Below are 20,290 nucleotides of genomic sequence, written 5' to 3'. Positions count from 1 at the left end.
TAGCTAGATAGCTAGATAGATAGATAGATAGATAGATAGAGATACTGCATCCTGTGGGGGAAATTATATTTACTAGGTACAACAAAGTGTTCAAAACCTTTCCACATGAGCCAAATACTCGGTGTCTGCTATAATGAGTGAAATGGGGGGAAAAGAGGACAGATGGAACTCATTCACTGCCATTGACGGCTTTTGAAGTCAAATCGCCATGTTCCAAGTTGCGCCGCTGTGTTGCTCGGCCCGCGAGTGGGAAAGCGGGCAAGTGCTCGAATCAACGACCAGCATCTCTCTCCTCGCATTAAAAAAATGTAATCCTGCGAAATAATCCCAAATTGTAATAAATGCACCAGTGATCTTATTACGTCTTTTTTCAGTAACAGTACTGGATTAGTTACATTAAAAAAAAATAATCCTGAATACATAATGCCGGTACATGTATTCTGTGACACCTGTCCAAGCCTGTTTCTATGTACTCCGTGCAATGTGCTCGCGTCCCCCTGGTTTGAAATACTGCTGTACTGGCCTCTGGAATTTTGTAAACAAGGTCTACAGGTTGTAATACACCCTCCTGGACACAGAAGGCGCTAACTGCGGGTTGAGTGCAAAATGAAGCCGGGCGGGGCGAGGCGAGGGAGGGAGGAAGAATCATCATCAGCAGGCAGAGTCCATACTCCATTCCTCGCTTAACTCTCTCCTGAAGTCGGACTAGCTTCAGCATCTGGCGTCACGTACGAGCCACGGTGCGTATTAACCACCTCGAACAAGTGAACGCGAGCCGGGAGTTTCCACTTTATGGACAGAACGGCGACAAATAAGCTCCGCACTTTGAATTCCAAGCTGTGTTGAATGTCCGAAGCCGTTCCCCGGATACATTGGCGACCAACCACCGAGCTCGAGCTGCTGTCACCCGCAAGGCCGCCGACGCACCGGGCGGGGATTTCACGTTCTCCCTTCCGGACGTATGGACGGAGCCAACGCGTAGCCGCCTAGCAGCCCGGGGTAAACTCGTCTCTGTTGGGTAAGAATGGATTCCTTCTTGGGCACTGGCAGCGAGGAGTGCTTGGCGATATCCTTTTGAGGGGAAATCAAATCAAATAAAGCCGCTTCGTTTAATAGGCTAACGTGTACTAGAGTGATTTTTCTGGCCATGTCAAGTTATCATTATGATGCTTGAACTATATGAGAGTGGCTATTGACATGCTGTGAAATAACGATCCTCGTTCGCATGTCGCTTGATGAAGTCATTTTTTCCACTAGGGGGCTGTCAACCAAAACAATGATTCAAATACAATCAGGCGATGTGATGCCGGCCTCATTGTTCATTCATGAACTCATCTTAATCCCCAGCCTCAATAGTAAACTGGGATGTAACAGAAATGTGTCCGCTGTGCGCCCAAGATGTGTTATTGTTGTTTCATTTTGGATACAGCTAGCATACGACGTTTCCTATTTGTCAGCGAGAAGTGTTCCCCCCCCCCCCCCCTAAATACATTCACTGTAATGAATGCAATGAATTGGAAATGAGCCAAAAGTGAAACCTACACACACTGTGTTACATTTGTGTTCGGCGCCTTAAAATGGCGTGGCCTAGTGTGTGCCTTGTCGCTCTCCCCTCACTCTCACGCACGACAGCTTCGGCTGTTGGTACCGGATGGCTTACCGAACCAGCGAGAGCTCAGCGGACACTGCACACCTTCGAGGGTTTCTTAATAGCACAATCGCAATTGTTAATAGCGCAATTTACCTTCCAATTTACTTCGCCGGTACCTTAAATACTGTACGTGACGTCCTGAGCGAATGATGTTTATAGTGTGCGCGAAAAGCTCAAGAGAGTGTTCCGTGTGGATGGCATTAAGTATAGTTTTGAAGCCAAAAAATATTTGTCTGAAAAATTTGTAGTCTTTTGACATTGTTTTGAATGAGAGCCCCGGGAGGAAAAGAAATCGCCGAAATTGTTTTGAATAATAACAGCCATGCTTTAATTTTTCACAGTAACTCTCACTAACCAATTTATTTAGTGATTTTTGTTTGTGTGTACCAGTATCACCATTCCAGTATCTACATTACACTTTCATTTTTCAAAAGCATGGCTTCATCTGACAGTGACACAGCAATCCCAACGTCAAAGACATGGTGCCTTTTAAAATACACAAGAAAAGTACACGACACAGTTTAGATACAGTTAATTTTCATGTTGCGACACAATAATTCCTTGATTGTGCTGCTCACACTGTAAGAGGTCTGGAGCTGAGGGCTGGCCAGAAGGAGCCCAGGCTGCTGTCACTAATCGAACGTGGTGGACAGTTTATGTAAGTACCTTATTGATGAGAACATAGTGATAAATCTGTTCCAAGTTAACGCGTTGACTTTTCAATTACATCTTTTTCCCAATCAATCAATTTTTCTACAGCACTTGTCCTCATTAGGGTGTCTTGGACTCAAGGCTGCAACGATTAATCGAGTAACTAAAAAAAAAATCTGTTATAAAAAAGGTCCAAGCAAAACAAGGTAACATATTGTGTTTACATAATTTAAGATAGTTAGAATGTATTGTAATGCCCCCTAGCAAGTGGTCAAGGGTAGACACAGCCACTGCTGCACTTTCTAGAGGTGCAGCAATGAATCGTTTACTCACCAACCAAAAGTGCAACAATTAATCGTTTAATCAACAACCAATGGATTATCAAATGAATCGACAAACATTTTGATCAGTTCTTCATCGTTTGCAGCCGTTGTTTAACTTAAACATATTGGAACTCCTTGGATTTCAGCCTCTTAACAGTAAATATTCTCTGGTTTCTGTAGTCCTTCATGAAAGCAGACTGATTATCTTTGTTTTTCATCGAAATAGGACATTTTGCAAACTTCAAACATCAGACTTAACTTTGGAAAACAATAATCAACATTTTTTTGACAATACAGACCAAACCAATAACTGAATCCTAATTTCTGAGAAAAATAATGGTGAGTTTAATTCATTACAGACATAATGATTATTTGCAGCCATTGTATGGCTAACCAAGAAGTGCTCAGTTTCAAAATGGCGGGTGAATACAGAATCACTCTCTCTTCTGTAATATTGCTTAATTGTTGTTTATTTGGTTTTGTTTAATCACTACACAATACGAAATAAACAACAGCGATCGGTTTATAAACAGTCATCGAGAAAACAATGATTTCGCAGTAAATCTTCATGCCAAATAAATTTCTATCTGATTGTTTGAAAAATTGATGTAATAACTGATAGAATAATCAATTCTAAAATTATTGGGTAGCTGCAGCCCTAGTACTTACAATCAAACAAACGTAAATGAAAAAAACTTTCACTTTTTTTTTTTAAAGCTATACACACTCAAAGTCACAGATATGACAGTTGAACGTGAGGAAGACGACTCTTAAGTGGACAAAAGTAATATCTGCACCTCGCATTCACGTTATTGTTTAATAATGCACAGAGCTTTCACGATCGAATCCTTTTAGACTATTTTATAGATATTTCGTCAAGTAATCAGTACCCCGCCCAAATTTTTTTTAATTCAATTTTTATTTTCAGAACTAAGATGCATTTTATTCTCATCTACGAGGGCTTGACTTCTACCCTTAAACTGCACATGTTGCTACTGAGTGTACGCTTTAAACTCTGTACAGAATTTGAGAAAACACGGTTATCATTTGCGATTAGCATTACTTTGTTAACAATTAGCATCCCCCCCAACTGCCATTCAGCTCACTCATACATCATGTTATAAGTACATTACACATCTAATAGTGTCTTAAAAATCACAGACAGACCCTCCTCTGTCGTTTGTGGCAATGTTTTTCCACTGGCTCAACTGTGCATCCGTCTGCAAATAATGTCCGTATGGTCAGTGGCCAAATGGTTCTGGGTGGCGCAAATGTGCTTTTATTAGTAAATTGTATTGCCTCAAGGCAGAAACCTTTGGATCAACCAATTTTGGTAGTCGGCTTAGCCGAGTTAGCCGATTTATAATTTGTTTTTCTTCCCCCCACAGCCGTGATAATGCAAAATCAGTTTGAACCCAGTTACTCGATGAATCAATGGAATAATCAGTAGAATGCGCAATTTGAAAAATATATGATAGCTACAGCCCCAACTCTCACACAGGTGTACAATAAAATCAACCACTAATGTAAAATGTTTATATATATTTATATATATATATGTATATATATGATAAAAACACTTCCTTTTTATAACCCCAATTCCAATGAAGTTGGGATGTTGTGTTAAACATAAATAAAAACAGAATACAATGATTTGCAAATCATGTTCGACCTATATTTCATTGAATACACTACAAAGACAGGGTATTTAATGTTCAACCTGATAAACTTTATTGGTTTTAGCAAATAATCATTAACTTAGAGTTTTATGGCTGCAACACGTTCCAAAAAAGCTGGGTCATGTTTACCACTGTGTCACCTTTTCTTTGAACAACATTCAATAAATGTTTGGGAACTGAGGAGACTAATTGTTGAAGCTTTGCAGGTGGAATTCTTTCCCATTCTTGCTTGATTTACAGCTTCAGCCGTTCAACAGTCCAGGGTCTCCGTTGTCGTATTTGACGCTTCATAATGCACCACACATTTTCAATGGGAGACAGGTCTGGACTGCAGGCAGCTCCAGTCTAGTACCCAGACTCTTTTACTACGAAGCCACGCTGTTGTAACACGTGCAGAATGTGGTTTGGCATTGTTTTGCTGAAATAAGCAGGGGCGTCCCTGAAAAAGCTGTTGCTTGGATGGCAGCGTATGTTTCTCCAAGACATATATATACCTTTCAGCATTAATGGTGCCTTCACAGATGTTTAAGTTACCCATGCCATTGGAACTAACACAGCCCCATACCATCACAGATGCTGGCTTTTGAACTTTGCGTCCATAACAGTCCAGATGGTTCTTTTCCTCTTTGGCCCAGAGGACACGACGGCGTCAATTTCCAAAAACAATTTGAAATGTAGACTCGTCGGACCACAGAACACTTTTCCACTTTGCGTCGCTCCATCTTAGATGAGCTCGGGCCCAGAGAAGCCGGCGGCGTTTCTGGGTGTTGTTGATAAATGGCTTTCGCTTTGCATAGTAGAGTTTCAAGTTGCACTTACGGATGGAGCGCCGAACCGTATTTACTGGCATTGGTTTTCTGAAGTGTTCCTGAGCCCACGCGGTGATATCCTTTACACATTGATGTCGGTTTTTGACGCAGTGCCGCCTGATGGATCGAAGGTCACGGGCATTCAATGTTGTTTTTCGGCCTTTCCGCTTACATGCAGTGATTTCTCCAGATTCTCTGAACCTTTTGATGATATTATGGACCGCAGATGATGGAATCCCTAAATTCCTTGCAATTGTACGTTGAGGAACATTGTCCTTAAACTGTTGGACTATTTTCTCACGCACTTGTTCACAAAGAGGTGAACCTCGCCCCATCTTTGCTTATGAATGGCTGAGCAATTCTGGGAAGCTCCTTTTCTACCCAATCATGACACCTACCTGTGCCCAATTAGCCTGTTCACCTGTGGGATGTTCCAAACAGAAAGTTGAGGAATGCTCATCAAACACCTCAGTCTTTTTTGCCACCTGTCGTAGCTTTTTTGGAACGTGTTGCAGCCATAAAATTCTAAGTTCATGATTATTTGCTAAAAACAATAAAGTTTATCAGTTTGAACATTAAATATCTTGTCTTTGTAGTGTCTTCAATCAAATATAGGTTGAACGTGATTTGCAAATCATTGTATTCTGTTTTTATTTGTTTAACACCACGTCCCAACTTCATTGGAATTGGGATTGTAGATCAGTCGTGGCAAGCATATTGCGCCTAGCCCGAAAAGCTAACCTAGCAGTCTATACTAATACTCCTCCTTATCAAGCAGCATGACAACACCAGACACAAAGTAGCCAGATCAAAGTACTTCATTTATCAAAATCAGGTCAATACAAGCTCTAGCTTAAGAGTTCAGGTCAATGGGAATGGAAACAAAACAGGACGTAAAACCCTTCTAGTATATAAAAGCAGTAACAGCGCTAAACATGGTTTCACAGAGCCAAAACTAATGCTCACTTATTATCCACATGACTACTGGTGATCGTCTCCAAGTATCATAACAATGAAACACTCGCTGGAGAAAAGTACTTGGACACCACTGTTGTCTTTCTCTTTTCAATATGTCCACTTACTTGGGAGTAACTTGGGATAATTGGGTTTAACTTTTATCATGGCAACCTGCAGTGTTGAGATTTTCGGGTGAGTTGTGTTCGCCCCACAGACATTATGAGTGTGTGTGTGTGCGTGTCTGTGCCTGTGTGTAGAAGGTAGCAGGTTGTGTTGCGTTGCAGCGTGAGGCACAAAGCAATTAGTCCCCTCTAGCTGCCAGCTACGGCCACTCATTATCCAGAATTCCTACACTCCAGGCAATAATGAAACTCACGTGGGAACACAAGCTCTGTGCTCAGCTCACGGTTAGAAGGCGCGTCAGGGAGAATGGGCCCGTTGCATTGTCGCTGCACCTGCAATTGTATAAGGCGTACTAATAACGCACAAGAATGTCGGCACAAGACTTGAATGCCTCTCTTGTTTGTTGATGTTTGTTTTTGAGACACACTGAACACGATTTCCCTTTGTTATCCTACATTTCCACTCAAATTTCCCCACAGGACAGGACGGCAGACTAGTGGTTAGCACGTGTGCCTCAGAGTTCCGAGTTTTGTGTTCAGAATCAGAATCATCTTTATTTGCCAAGTATGTCCAAAACACACAAGGAATTTGTCTCCGGTAGTTGGAGCCGCTCTAGTACAACAAACAGTCAATTTACAGAACAAATCTGAACGATATATACGAATCTTCTCACAATGATAAACGACAGTAACGTGGAGAGTAATATAATAGCGTGTTATTTTTCTTTTCTAAGATGAGGCATATTGCTGTGGAGCTAAAAAAAAAAAAAAAAATGAGATAATAGAACTAGGAAGCATTGCTACAAAAATAAACTGAACTAAAGTAACAGCGAGCATTAACAGTGTTGTCCTAATGAGACGGACAAACTTTACAGGCTTTTGAGTGGCTAACTAAGACCCCATCTACTTTCTGTATTATATTTGGTATTTTATAAGTAAAGCTGGACCATCCATTACAACATAAGACATCCTTGCATGTCTGCATGATTGTTTAATTTGACATGTTTAAAGGGTTTAACCAAACATAAACATTCACCTACTCTGCATCACTTCTAATGTCCCCCGAGTGCTGTGCATGAAGCTGACTTGTCATTGAGAGAGAATGCGACCTCACTTCTTTATATAAATGATATACAACTGTTTGAATGTCTAAAAATCATGCAAACAAATAAGGAAGCTACAATTAATCTTGAGGCTGTGCTGTTACCACACAGACTCGGTGTGCTGGCAACTCCTGACGCTGTCGTGGCCCGTCCGGTGGCTCAGCTGTCCATACCCATTAATGGAAAATTTGAAATTGTAAAAGGTACGTGGCTTTATTCTTCGACGTATACACAACTAAATGGTTGACGAATGGGCTGAAGTTAGTAGTCGGCCGGATCAGTTTTTTTCCCGTCTGTATCTTAAGTGTTGAAGACCAAATTTGAAAATCAATAACAAACTCAATGTAAAAAAAAAAACTCCTTTTAGACTGAATACACCCACAAATGACCTTTGACCTGCATGTTAACACTTTTTCTGTCCCTTCAGAGGGTGAGGAGGCGCATCTTATTGACTTCTCCCTAGTTTGTGAGTACTTTTGAACTCTTTTTGGCTCGTAAAACCGCAAACATATCATTTATTATTGCAAGGCTGCCAGTGCCAAACTGTGGGAATGTACGCTAGCTGCCTGGAATTTATTGAAGCTCAACCAAACGGCATTTATTTTGGTAGTGTTTGCGTCTTTATTTAGTAGCGGTCACAGGTCTTGAGTTTCCCCGGCTCTCTGAAAGAATTATAAATGTGCTGACTGTGGCATCAGCATGCTTTTGTTTTCTGGACCGTATGCATTTTTGTGGCAATTCTAAAGGTGTTCCGTGTGCATGCGTGCGTGTGCACGCACGCGTGGGTTTGTGTTGTCTAACCGCCTCTAGCTGGACTCAAGATACGGATAAAAGGAGAAAAAGCCCCAGAACTCTTGTTAGAACTGCAGGATGACGAACGCACGCAGACTTTCCTCACCCAGGTGATAAGCGCTCAACAACAAGGTGTGTATAGCATGAGTTGGATGATATATATTTGCACAAATTATTTACTTAAGTAACATTTATTGACTTACAGTGGATTTATGAGTTCCGGTGTGCAGGTGCACCCGCTTGTGTGGGAACCGCGAATGACCTATTTAAACCTACAGATCGTGGGCCATTTCCGAAGAGCATTTTAATCCGGCACAACATTCAGTTGGAACAGAAAACCATCAGAGGAAAAAAACAACGACATTTAACCCAAGACCGCTCATAATATATACTGATAAACATTTGTTTGGATGTATATTTATTGTTAATACTTTACATTATTAACTTGAGATTTTGTGACACTACTTTTTGAATTTGCCAGTGAGTTTGACTCGGCTGAGGTCAAATAAATATCATGTCTTCAGGATTATAACTTTCTGAGCGGGAGGAAAATGTGTTGTATAAGCAGGCAGGAAGATGTGATGACTCACGCTCATTTCAGATTATGACGCTTCTCTATTTCCTCATATGCATGAATCGCCCTGGATGGGCGGAGTGACGTCCTTCTTTTCAGTTTGTTTTATGGCCTCGGATACTCACACAGGGTCAGTTGTCTTTGCGCTGTTGCGCAAGTGCACTACATGATCATAATGATATAATCATAATTTGACTCACCCGATGAAGCTGCATATGGAATCTAAGAAATATGTCAGCATGATGCAATGTACTACAAGAATAAAACACCAATTTAATACCTCACTGTGATTGTATCAAATACTGAACATGAAAAGCAAACTTAAGCTTTCTGAGGGATTTTAAGATTTACAGTTTAACCGCCTCACACTGGTTCTCTTTTCCACTCTTTGCTCTCATTCAAACACGAGTAGTGCAGTAGTGAAACAAGATGTCGCATATTGGATTTTGTAGTTGCTGAAGACAAATCCTGGAAAGATGTTCCTCCGGGATATGTAAATACGAGTGCGAGCCATCACATCAGGCTGAATTTTGTGCATTATGTTTTCTCTTCCCCAGTTCAGTTGAATTCCACCAAGCCCAGCGTAATGGATTCCTTTGCACAAATACCTCCAAGGGGAGATCGAGTCCCCATCCCACCTCAGAGAGGACACAAGACTGCCAATTGTGTGGACTCTGAAGTCAACACACCCACGGTGACTGGCACACTGCCCTCCGCCCTCGACAGCAGCATAACCACACGTCAGGGTAACGCAAGTATGCTTAACAACGTCCAACAGCTCTTTGTTACAATCATTCAATAACACTTTCTACATATTTATCCGATTATTCAGCCCAGTCTCTGGCCTCAGACTTCAGCTTTGAGGAGAACTTCAATCACACTTTGAAAGTGGAGGAAAAGAAGAACCATCAGAACAAGATAGTTGCTTCTCGGGATCCTCCCCCTGTTCCTCCTCTTCCTCCCCGCAAAGCGTCCTTCACTCCATCTTATCAGCTGCCTCCTGCTCCCCTCCCGAAAGAGAGAGCCTCCTTTCAGGCCAAAGACAACTCCACGGGTATCACCAGACCAGAGTGAGTCACCCTCCATTTGTAGAATATGAAAGATGAACAAATCTTTACGAATTGTATTTTTTATTTTATTTAATACTATAGTAGTTTTAGGTCGAGCTTCGATCGGGCGGACAGGTCTCCGTCCTGGTGCGAGAGTCCCACCACAAACACCATGAGACAGGCCATGTTCTCCACCCAGGCAGGACAGAGAGAATACCTCATCAAACACCGCCTGGGAAAGAAAGAAAATGAATATGTGGACATCCAGAACTTTAGGTAGAAAGAAGCGTTTCCTTTCTTTCATCCTTCAGTTCCTGCTAGGATACAGAGGAACGTCTAAGGTCAAATACAATTTATTCTGGGACGCTGAGTGAGTTTTCCCAAAGGAAATGATGGAACTTTCATTCATTCATTTCAGTGTCAAACTGTGGCCATAATAAAATGTTGCAGGCATTTTATGACAAGTCAAATCAAGTTTATTTATATAGCCTGCAAGAGAGTCTCAAAGGGCTTCACAGGCTCACAGTTGACAAAAATCAATGACATCCCCTGCTCTACACCCCCCCCCCCCCCCACCAATTCGGGCAAGGAGAAACTCAGAAAAAACCCATTTAAGGGAAATAAAGAGAAGAGAAGTGGCAGTAAAACAGGCCAAAATCCAGATGTCAGGGGGTTATGAAAGATAACACTGAAACCATTCTTAACTGTCATACAATGTAAAAAAGGTAATATAAAAATCAAATGGAAGTGGGGAGAGGGGATTTCTCAAGTGGGTTTCTGTGTGGTTTTGGAGATTTATTTATTTTGAGAAAATTCTGGTTAAATTTTGAATTGTGTTGCTTAAGGAACATTTGACTTAAACGTCCTTCTTTGCTTCGGCTATATAGTCGTGTACCGCATCCACGAGATTTTGTGTGTTCAGAACGCGGGTCACAGTTTCATTTGGAACGGGCTCACATTTTGTTTGTTTGTAACTGTACTTGAGATGTTAAACATGGGCCCAAAATCCATCTCCATCTTTCATTTTGACAGATTTCTTTGCATTACTTGTTAAAAGGTTCGGCAACTAACTTTTATTGTACTTTTGTCAACTTTGGTCTTTAAATGCATGTAAATCTGTATGACATGGCATTGCGTCTTTACAAAAGAGTTTGGCTTCTTCTCACTCTCCCTAAAGTCCACATAAATGCTCGATTGTCTCTTTAGGTTCTTCAGTGGTACGTGGAACGTGAACGGGCAGTCTCCAGACAGCAGCCTTGTGTCGTGGCTCTCTTGTGACGCGGAACCTCCTGATATGTATGCCGTGGGGTCAGTGATGATTAGTAATTAGACTCTCTCACAACGGCGCTACATGTACAGTATGTGTCACGTTCTCTCTTAAAATGTTTTGGTTTTAGTTTTCAAGAGTTGGACCTGAGCACTGAAGCGTTCTTCTACATGGACTCATCCAAGGAGCAACTCTGGGTGGAGGCAGTTGAAAGAGGCCTGCACCCTAAAGCACAGTACAAGAGGGTGAGTGGAGGAGCAGATCTAATATTTCCGTTGGGTATGTCAAGTATGTATTAACTTAGACATTTTCGACAGGTTCGCATAATTAGACTGGTTGGGATGATGCTAGTGGTCTTCATCAATAAGATACACAAGAAACATATGAAAGAAGTGGCTGCAGAACATGTCGGAACCGGAATCATGGGGAAAATGGTTAGTAGTGACCACCTTTGAAATGTTGGGATTGTTGTTCTTGCGTAGCTCAAACAGACATTTTGCCCTGCACAGGGGAACAAAGGAGGTGTGGCAGTGAGGTTTGTGTTCCACAACACCAGCTTCTGCATCGTCAACTCGCATCTTGCGGCGCACGTGGAGGACTTTGAGCGACGCAATCAGGACTATAAAGACATTTGCGCCCGCATGACCTTCCACCTGCTGGACCACCCCCCTCTTAGTATCCACAAGCACGAGTGAGTTCCTCAGCCTTTTATAGACAGACTGCATGTGGCTCTTATTTCACACTAATTAGCTTTCTTTGTTATTCTTACAGATATATTTTTCTAAGCGCAACTTAGTCATGGGTTTTGCAGATAGCATGCTAATCCACATGTATTTGAGGTTGTTGTTTTTTGTTCCACCTGCCAAATAGTTTAGTCTTTGTGTGTTGTAGTGTGGTAATCTGGTTTGGCGATTTAAACTATCGCCTCTTCATGTATGATGCTTCTGAGGTCAAGCATCTCATTTCCCAGTATGAGCTGAAAAAGCTTCAGGAGTTTGATCAGGTGAGAGATCCATCAAGACTAAATATCACCTATGAAAAGGAATATTTTATTCATGATTTTTCCAATTAACTCTTTGGTACACAGCTCAACATTCAGCGGCAGACCAAACGAGCTTTCACTGACTTCATGGAAGGAGAGATCAACTTCATCCCAACTTACAAATACGATTCCAAAACAGACAGATGGGACTCGAGGTAAAACGCTATTTTCATTAAGTCGGGTACACAGACGTTTTCCAGGATATGGCAGGAAGAGCTCCAACACATTTTTAGTTGTTATTCCTTTCTGATTAAACCTTGTCAGCAAAGCCGCCATTTCCCGTCGCTATCGGTCCACAGCTACAGAGTCAGCGGGTCTGTACGCGGCTGCCATCCCTGAAAGTCTTTTCCTCTTTTCCGTTAGCGGGAAGTGCCGCGTTCCAGCATGGTGTGACAGGATCCTGTGGCGGGGCAACAATGTCAAGCAGCTCAAGTATCGCAGTCACATGGAGCTGAAAACAAGCGACCACAAACCGGTTAGCTCCATATTCAAGATAGGGGTAAGAAGTGGACCAGTCAAGACCTCTTTCACATTACACTTTGGACTTCCGAAGATAATGGCCTGGGTGCATCATCCAATTGAGAAAAATAAATGCCTCCTTCAAATAAATGGCTCCTTCAAATAGACACCTCCCGTTTCTCCAGGTACAAAATAAAAAAATTACAATTTTCATTAAAATAAATAGTAACTGTAATTACCTCAGTTCGTAGATCTGTATTTTTCACACACGAACATTAAAATTAACTGCTGAGTCCAACTCCATCGCGAACCAAAACAGCAGCACCTGCAGATGCACGTAAACAGTCTCTCAGCTGACGTTCCATCGGGAGCAGACGTGATCACCCCACAATGCGCTTCGGTTCTTGCCATTTCTCTGCATTTGTCCAAAAACACAACAAATTCAACAAACAAGACTCCAGTTTCCTCGATTCAACCTTGGTAGATTACCATGACTGAGAATCCACAAAGAAAAAAACGAAGTTTTGGGGCTGTTTTTTTTTTTAATCGATATTGTGACAGTAAGTTAACAATGACTTGGGCCCAGTACACACGACTTTACTGCTTCCCAAGCAAGGACGTCTAACGTCAGACTTTCTTATGTCTTTTAAGATTATCCTCTAAACTTCTTTAGGTCTGAGATTTAAGAGTGAATTTGCCCAGATTATAGGGTCCGAAAGGGATCAGGGCCGACAATATTAAACATTGAACACGTTCAATATTTACGACCAAAAGTCTTCGTGTGTGGGGAAAGACGACATCTCCCAAGTTCTGAATTGTGACGTGCAACAGAATGTAGCCAATCAAGTAAGCGCCCCGACTGAAGAACACAGAAACGACCATAAGTGAAAACAAACATCTTACCCAATGTTGTTTTTTGTATAAAAGTGGTTTCCACAGACGGTAAGAAGTATTTTTCAGTCATTTAAACAAATGAAAAATCCAATGTAATTATTGGAAAACTGTCTATTGACGCAGCAAGAGAGTACGCTGGCACGTTTTAGAGTTGTCTTCAATTTTTGTAAGATTTGATGTGTTTGCGCAACAGGTGAAGGTGGTCAATGAGCAGCGCCACAAAAAGGTGTTTGAGGAGATTGTCCGCCACATGGACAGAATGGAGAACGATTTTCTTCCCTCTGTGTCTCTGAGCCGGAGAGAGGTAAGAAAATGTTTCAACGTCAATCACTCCACCCATCTATTTTTATGAGCAGCTTAGCAGGGTGTCGTCTTCCTCAGAACATCCTCCAGTTTCTCTTCACGGGCCTCCAGGCATTCCCAGGCCAAATCGAGCCTTATAATTCCACCGGCATGTCCAAGGCTAGGTCTACCATCGTACAATAATCCTCCACTATATCGCGGTACCGCTGTATGCTCTCTCTTCATATATTATGTGTTTAAATGTGTTTGTATTGTTTTAAAAGTGTGTTAGAACTATATAAAAACATTTAAGTGCCATAAATGCTATTAAAACATGTCTAGGGTGTATGTAAATAGGCTATTTCTATATTGCGGATTTCACTTATTGCGGCGAAGGTCTGGAACATAACCCCAGCAATGGAGGGGGGATTACTGAATTACCTAATGGTTGAACATGACAGGAATACCTCCAGTGGGAGGTGACTTGCTGGCTTCCATGATTTCACGAGCCCGAACCCCGTCAACCCACTTGATGCAAATGTGTTGAGATTAACGCTGGCTGTTCTTTAAAGAAATCCCATTTGAGTCCATTGGTGGTACATTCCATCAGGTAATACCCAAAGCTTATGAGTTTGAGGGTGATTGGGAAGTACCTTCTGAAAATACAGAGTGAGGTAGTTTGGATGGCACTGAGCAGAACTTTATCAAGTTGGACCTCATTCTCTGGACCTGGAGGTCCCTAGAACTACCGGTGGTTTTCATCAACTGCTGCCCCCTAGCCCTGTTGCTTTTCCCTGCAGGTGGACATCCCTCAGTATTAGTGTTTCATTCAGTTCCTTCCAGGATCTAGTCACTTCCAAAGCTAATGCTATGGTTTAACTGCTAATGTTTTCTTTCCCTCTTTCACCCACAGTTTGCATTTGAGAACGTGAAGTTCCGGCAGCTCGAGAGGGAGCGTTTGCTCATCAAGAACGACGGGCAGGTCCCTTGCCACTTCGCCTTCATCCCCAAACTCAATGACTCGCAGTACTGCAAGTCGTGGCTGCGTGCCGAGCCCAGCGAAGGATTCTTGGAACCGAGTAATTTCTGAGTTGTCCATTTTAAAACGCTTCCCTTGTGGGGGTGTTTACTAGGGTTACCTGTCAGAACACAGTAGGAAAGGGGCAAGAAGTGTAACTGCCTGGCACTCTAGCCACACATCAAGACCGTAAACAAATACAGTGCAGCTCAGCTTCTTGCTAGCATATTAGTATCTTTTTTGGTGTGTGGCCTGCGATGGAAAAAAAGTCTGACACCACCGATTTAGGCGAAATAGAGTATAATCGTTCTGTGTCTTGTCATGTGAGCAGATGAGACCCTGGAGATCTACCTGGAGGTCTACGTGAGTAAAGACTCGGTCACGCTGCTCAACTCAGGCGAGGACGGCATCGAGGACATCCTGGTGCTCCACCTGGACCGAGGCAAGGACTACTTCATCACCATCTCCGGCAATTACCTGCCCAGCTGCTTCGGCACCTCGCTGGACACCTTGTGCCGTATGAAGAAGCCCATCCGGGAGATCCCCATCACCAAACTCATCGACTTGGTGAGGAGATCTTGAAATGCAGGGGAAATGTGGGATTAGTCTATCAAGAGTTTGTACCACAGATTAGCTGAAAGATTGTGAAACATGGCCAGTTTAGATCCGATGGCCGGTCTCGGTACTGAGGCCCTTGAAGGCAGAAAGACGACACGTGAGGGCTTGTTCACTCGCTCTGGGTAAACTATGTCACACAATGAGTCTATTTTGAATGACTATGAAATGCTTCAGTGTATATTTAAGTGAACAAGGAAGTAGCGATGACACAGGAAAAAGAGTGAGAGAGAACTCATGTAGGTGATAAGTTCTACAGTGCTATTTTGGCTGTGCTCTGAAGTAGCGCTGCCATCACGTCTTCGTTTCCACTTTTTTCCATTTTCCTTCATTTGTGTGGATGCGATGATTTATTCTGGCCATCAAATCGATTTGTTTGCCTTCCCTGATTCTGATACTCGGTGCCGTCTTCTTCTGCTTCTTTTCATCGCCTCTCCTTGCCTTGATCATTCCTTTCCATCTCTGCACTCTGGCTGTGGGCTGACTTCTTTCTCAGGGAGAGGACACCTTCACCGAGAAGGTAAAATATTATTACGGGTAAATAACTGTTGGGAATTTGTTTGCATCAACAAAATAATCTAATGGAAGAAGAAAGACTATTAGAGGTTGATGGGACAGTGCATCCTCGACTCTCATCATCTGAATTCTCACTGGTCTAATATATCAGCAATTGGCAGACTGTTATTGTGCCGCAACGCAATCGGTTGGGAATCACAGGTCTAGCTTACTTAAGTGTAACTGTTTTTGCCACCCCCAGGAAAAGTCCAAAATGAACTTCCTGTTGGTGGACGGCGCAAGCACAGAAGACAAACCTCTGAAGATCCCCAAGGAGATGTGGATTCTGGTCAACCACCTCTTCACCAAGGCTTGTGATCAGGTGAGATGTGAAGCCATCACTTAATTAGGAAGGTAGTTGTACAGTACATGATCCATTTTATACGACTATGGAACTTCTCATTTTGCAACACCGACTGGGCACACATTTGGAAATGAGTGTTGAGTCATTGCTCTGTTTGTTGTGTCTGCCCCTCAGGAGGACCTGTTCCAAACGCCGGGATTAAAGGAGGAGCTACAGAGCATCATTGACAGTCTGGACACCAGCATTCCAGACGCCGTCCGTATCCCACTTCATTCATAGTAGTGCCCAACAGCGTGTTAACAAGTGTGACGTGTGTTTGAACTGAATATAATCTTACGAACAATAGAGGCACGTGGATTAGCCTGTAATACTTTATAGGTCAAGGAACCATATTTTAGTAGAAGAGCCAGTGCAATTGCTATTTCAGGAAGTGCCCTATATAGGGTTGAGAGTTCTGTCCACCCAAAAAAGTTTGTTTGATGTCAAAGGCAATATTTTATCTTAAAACACCATCTTTACCCTAAACCTTACCAGTAATATTTGCAGAGATAATCAGATCACTTATTTAGCTGCCTTTAACAATGGTTTGCAGTCCTCTCTCATAGTCGTGATTCAAGAAACTGAGGAAATTGGTATCCATGGGCATCATTTGTGCGGAAGAGTAACAATATAGTAATGCCAAGGCCTTGTGATATTAGCAGGGCAACGTTATCGCAAAGCATAGACTCCATAATTCAATATTCATGTAATCCGTTTCCGTTCCATCTGGATCCCACCAACAGAGCGAAGGGAATTCTACATTGGAACGTCCACTTACTTATTCTTGCTTAACACTTTCGTCAAGCTGGTTGCAACCACTCTGTGGCCGAGGCTCTGTTGATCTTCTTAGAGGCCTTGCCCGAGCCAGTTGTGTGCTACGAACTCTACCAACGGTGCCTGGACTGTGCTCACAACAGCCGCCTCTGCCAACAGGTGACCACGTCAACCCTCGACTTCTTTGTTGCTTCTTCCTGCCTTTTATTGGGCATCTTTCAATTGTGCAGCTAAGCATTTTGTTGTCATAGTCATTTATCTATTTTATGATTGACAGTTGATCTCCCAGCTGCCCCGAGCCCACCTTAATGTGTTTCGCTACTTGATGGGTTTCCTGAAGGAGCTGCTCAAGCACGCGCACAACAACAACCTCACAGCCAGCCTCATCGGTAAGCTGAAACGTTTGGTCTATGAGCCGTGACTGTTTTCCCCATCTTTCACCCCAAGATGCAGTTTATTTGCGGGTTTTCCTGATCCCTGGACTGCCATATTCTCGTTATTCTTTTCTCTAACTCACCAAAATTGTGATTAGTGTTCATGAATTTTTCGATGAGCCTTATTAGGGCTGGGAAAAAAGGTTAATAACTCTGCTTAGCTGACTCCAAAATTTGGTTAACGCAAAATGTCTGCCTCGACGCTCCGCCGTCCATGTTTTCCACACCAACACTTCTTGCCGGCGCACGCAATGTTGGAATAATGCCGAAAGTGTGGGATCATCATTTTAAAGGGGACATATTTTGCCAAACCAAACTTTTGTAGTATTTGGGATGTATTGTCTCTATGGTGCCTCAGTAAAGGTGAAATATGAATTAAAATCGTCCACACATTCCCGAGTTCCAAAAATTTTTCTGCCGAGAGCCCTGAAATCAGATCATTTGAATTTCTCAAACTTATCTACGTCACTCGCAAAAATGAAAGATTACAACAGCTGGCTAAGCGGCTTACTGGCTAAATGGAAAGGAGGCAGCTTTTTCCAAGGCGTGAAGGCACTACGCAGCGAAGATTTACAGTGATGACAGGCAAAACAGACACGGGCTTCTACCTTTGGCCAAGGGATGACAAGGGATCCTGGTTAAAGTAAGCCATTTTAAACTAAAAAAAACAACAACAAGCAAACAAACTACCTTTCCAGCGGGAGACGCCGCAGCTAAAACGCAGCAGCCAAAGCATGCCAGAGGATTTTTCATTTGTTGGACTATTATTTCGGGATGGAGAGCTATTCGATTCTGGTTTGTTCGTCATTCGTTACGGTCAATACAAATAACAAATGGGGATTTGGAGAGCTAGTCCGAACCTTATTTGGTCTCTTTTTATGCTTCCACACTCTATTCCTAAATTTGTTTTTTCTCCTTGTCAGCCACCCTCTTTGCCAGCCTCCTCATCAGACCTCCTCCCCGTGTTGCGAGCCGACAGACATCCCACGACCGGCAGAAAGCCATTGGCTTTATCTTGGGCTTCCTCATGGCGGGAGATGAAGAGTAGCTAATTCAACAGTGTCTCTCCATCGGAGCCAAAGAACGTTGTTCAACAAGTGACCCTTCAGCATTCATCTGGTGGAACGCATTCACAAACTCTCATGCTAGAGATCCCAGATGCCTCGTTGTGGGGAGTCCATTAGACGTTTTAGCAGTTTTACCAAGTTGTCCTTCTCAATGGCCACTGTCTGGATTTACAAGCACTTTGGAGAGGTGTGAACTGTTGTTATGCACTTTCTGATGACCTAAAGGACCTGTTCCTTCAGATCACACGTCCTCGTTCTCAACGGACTCAAAATGGACACCCTAAAAGGAAGAGAGTGGCGCACATGTTAAAACACTATGCTTCATTACTATGCTAGCATACCTCTCATAGAAGTTGCAAATTAAATCCACCTGTAGAGGCTATCGTTTATTTTAGGTTCATCCTGAAATTTCACCCAAAAGCTCAATATTCCGAACTTTTGCGCACACCACACATTGTGACCACCTTTCTTTCGAAATCATCCATTTTACAACTGTTTAGGTTGAAGGGGTCCATCTTCTGATACCTGCTACAGCTGTCTGTTATGTTGTAGCTGATATTTAGATGTTTGCATTTCCACAAAGTGGATTGAAGTTTTAAATAGAAATGTCCATCATCATATGACAACATTTCATCACGAGTGTTTGCTGTGATCATTGTGTGAGAATCTTGGGAGCCTCACATCAAGTTTGTCCTGTTCCTCTGGACTTTTCGATTGATGCGCCGACTTCCTGCTCAAAGGCAACAATTGTTTACCTTTTGGTGTGACGTCTGTTATCATTGGCTGTCATGAAAGTGGTACTATCGACACGTGTATATTTTCTTACCGCCTACATTTGCTGCTCTCGCACTGTTTTCCCCTTACTGTAACTCCCCGAGGCAAAAGTGACGCAGCATATTTGAGTGCAGGTTTTAGAATGTTTATTGTCTCATCACGTGATGTGCTGTAGTTCATAGACCAATCAGATCACGGGTAATTAAACAGTGCATATGGGAGTGATGGTGAGACGGATGACAAATGAATGGGTTATTCTATTCATTGATACTCATTAGTTTTTTCTTTGCCTTGTGATGCTTCATCTTAAATGTGAGCACATGATATAACTGCTGATGATCATGCTTGTAGCTTGAAATCTGTTTTTGTTGCCCTCAGAGTTGGGAGGAAACGTCACGGTTTTGGGAGAGACATAGTTCAATTTTTTTATTTTTTATTTTAAATGTACTCTTACTCATGCTTTATGAATCCCACTTTCACGACCTCACCTGTAATCAAAACCTCACACTCAAGTGTTGTTGTATGCTAGTGAATTATCTATTTATGGGAATTTATTGTGCAGCTACGTGGTCAGCACCTTCTCCAAATGAAGGTACTCGAACCAACACTTTGCATTTGTCTTTTCAGCTTCTTTGGTACTTTTTAAGTTATTTAACAGAAATAAAAAAAACATTTTAAGTCTGTAGATGTTGTTCTCAAATTCAGTTCCACTTCATGTGGGAAATGAACTTTGGTTGCTTGTTTATCTTTGACATTCCTGCTCATTGTACTTCATTCTCATTGCAGGTTTAAAGCCTCGGCCCTGCTCTCACTATTTGGGTTTCGGCCTGTTAAGGCCGCGGTTGTCCACTTAAGTGTCTGCGGACTACATGCTGTCTGTATGAGGAGCAGCATCACTCTGTAAGTGCCTGTCTTGACTTGAAAGGAAAGTTTTAAGAGACATTTAGTGTGGCACACTGAAAACATCTCCATGTATTCATATAGTGAATGTTTCACTTTATACATTAACTGATGTTTCAATTAGTCTAATCAAGTTTTGTTGAATTTTTATTTCTA

The 20,290-nt window shown here is 42.3% G+C and overlaps 1 protein-coding gene across 4 annotated transcripts; it reads left to right on the top strand.

Annotated features, from left to right (window-relative positions):
- Window positions 1-648: 648 nt before the first annotated feature.
- On the top strand, window positions 649-19,919 carry ocrl (OCRL inositol polyphosphate-5-phosphatase). 4 transcript variants are annotated; one of them, XM_061685279.1, is made up of 25 exons: window positions 658-740; window positions 838-1,067; window positions 2,231-2,309; window positions 7,407-7,498; window positions 7,723-7,761; window positions 8,106-8,219; window positions 9,219-9,416; window positions 9,494-9,731; window positions 9,813-9,986; window positions 10,917-11,018; window positions 11,108-11,222; window positions 11,295-11,411; window positions 11,487-11,668; window positions 11,869-11,980; window positions 12,065-12,174; window positions 12,383-12,518; window positions 13,566-13,676; window positions 14,568-14,733; window positions 15,004-15,239; window positions 15,784-15,807; window positions 16,045-16,164; window positions 16,321-16,405; window positions 16,991-17,118; window positions 17,237-17,348; window positions 18,317-19,919. In XM_061685279.1, exons 2-25 carry the CDS (start codon window positions 1,025-1,027, stop codon window positions 18,439-18,441), a joined length of 2,958 nt encoding a protein of 985 aa, XP_061541263.1. In that variant the 5' UTR covers window positions 658-740; window positions 838-1,024; the 3' UTR covers window positions 18,442-19,919. The 4 variants fall into 4 exon arrangements, with proteins under 4 accessions (XP_061541264.1, XP_061541265.1, XP_061541263.1 ...); XM_061685280.1 differs by having other exon boundaries at window positions 649-1,067; window positions 9,219-9,407; XM_061685281.1 differs by lacking the exon at window positions 15,784-15,807 and having other exon boundaries at window positions 649-1,067.
- The last annotated feature ends 371 nt before the right edge of the window (window positions 19,920-20,290 follow it).

The sequence above is a fragment of the Phycodurus eques genome, chromosome 9, assembly GCF_024500275.1.
Source record: "Phycodurus eques isolate BA_2022a chromosome 9, UOR_Pequ_1.1, whole genome shotgun sequence".
NCBI classification, from domain to species: domain Eukaryota; kingdom Metazoa; phylum Chordata; class Actinopteri; order Syngnathiformes; family Syngnathidae; genus Phycodurus; species Phycodurus eques.
This window is presented reverse-complemented; position numbering and strand designations above follow the sequence as displayed.

Excerpts from the sequence above, each read along its gene's own strand:
- ocrl (XM_061685279.1), top strand. The coding sequence starts at position 1,025 with ATGGATTCCTTCTTGGGCACTGGCAGCGAGGAGTGCTTGGCGA. Across the intron at positions 7,499-7,722 it reads AAAATTTGAAATTGTAAAAG|AGGGTGAGGAGGCGCATCTT; the intron begins GTACGTGGCTTT and ends CTGTCCCTTCAG. Across the intron at positions 17,349-18,316 it reads CCTCACAGCCAGCCTCATCG|CCACCCTCTTTGCCAGCCTC; the intron begins GTAAGCTGAAAC and ends TCTCCTTGTCAG.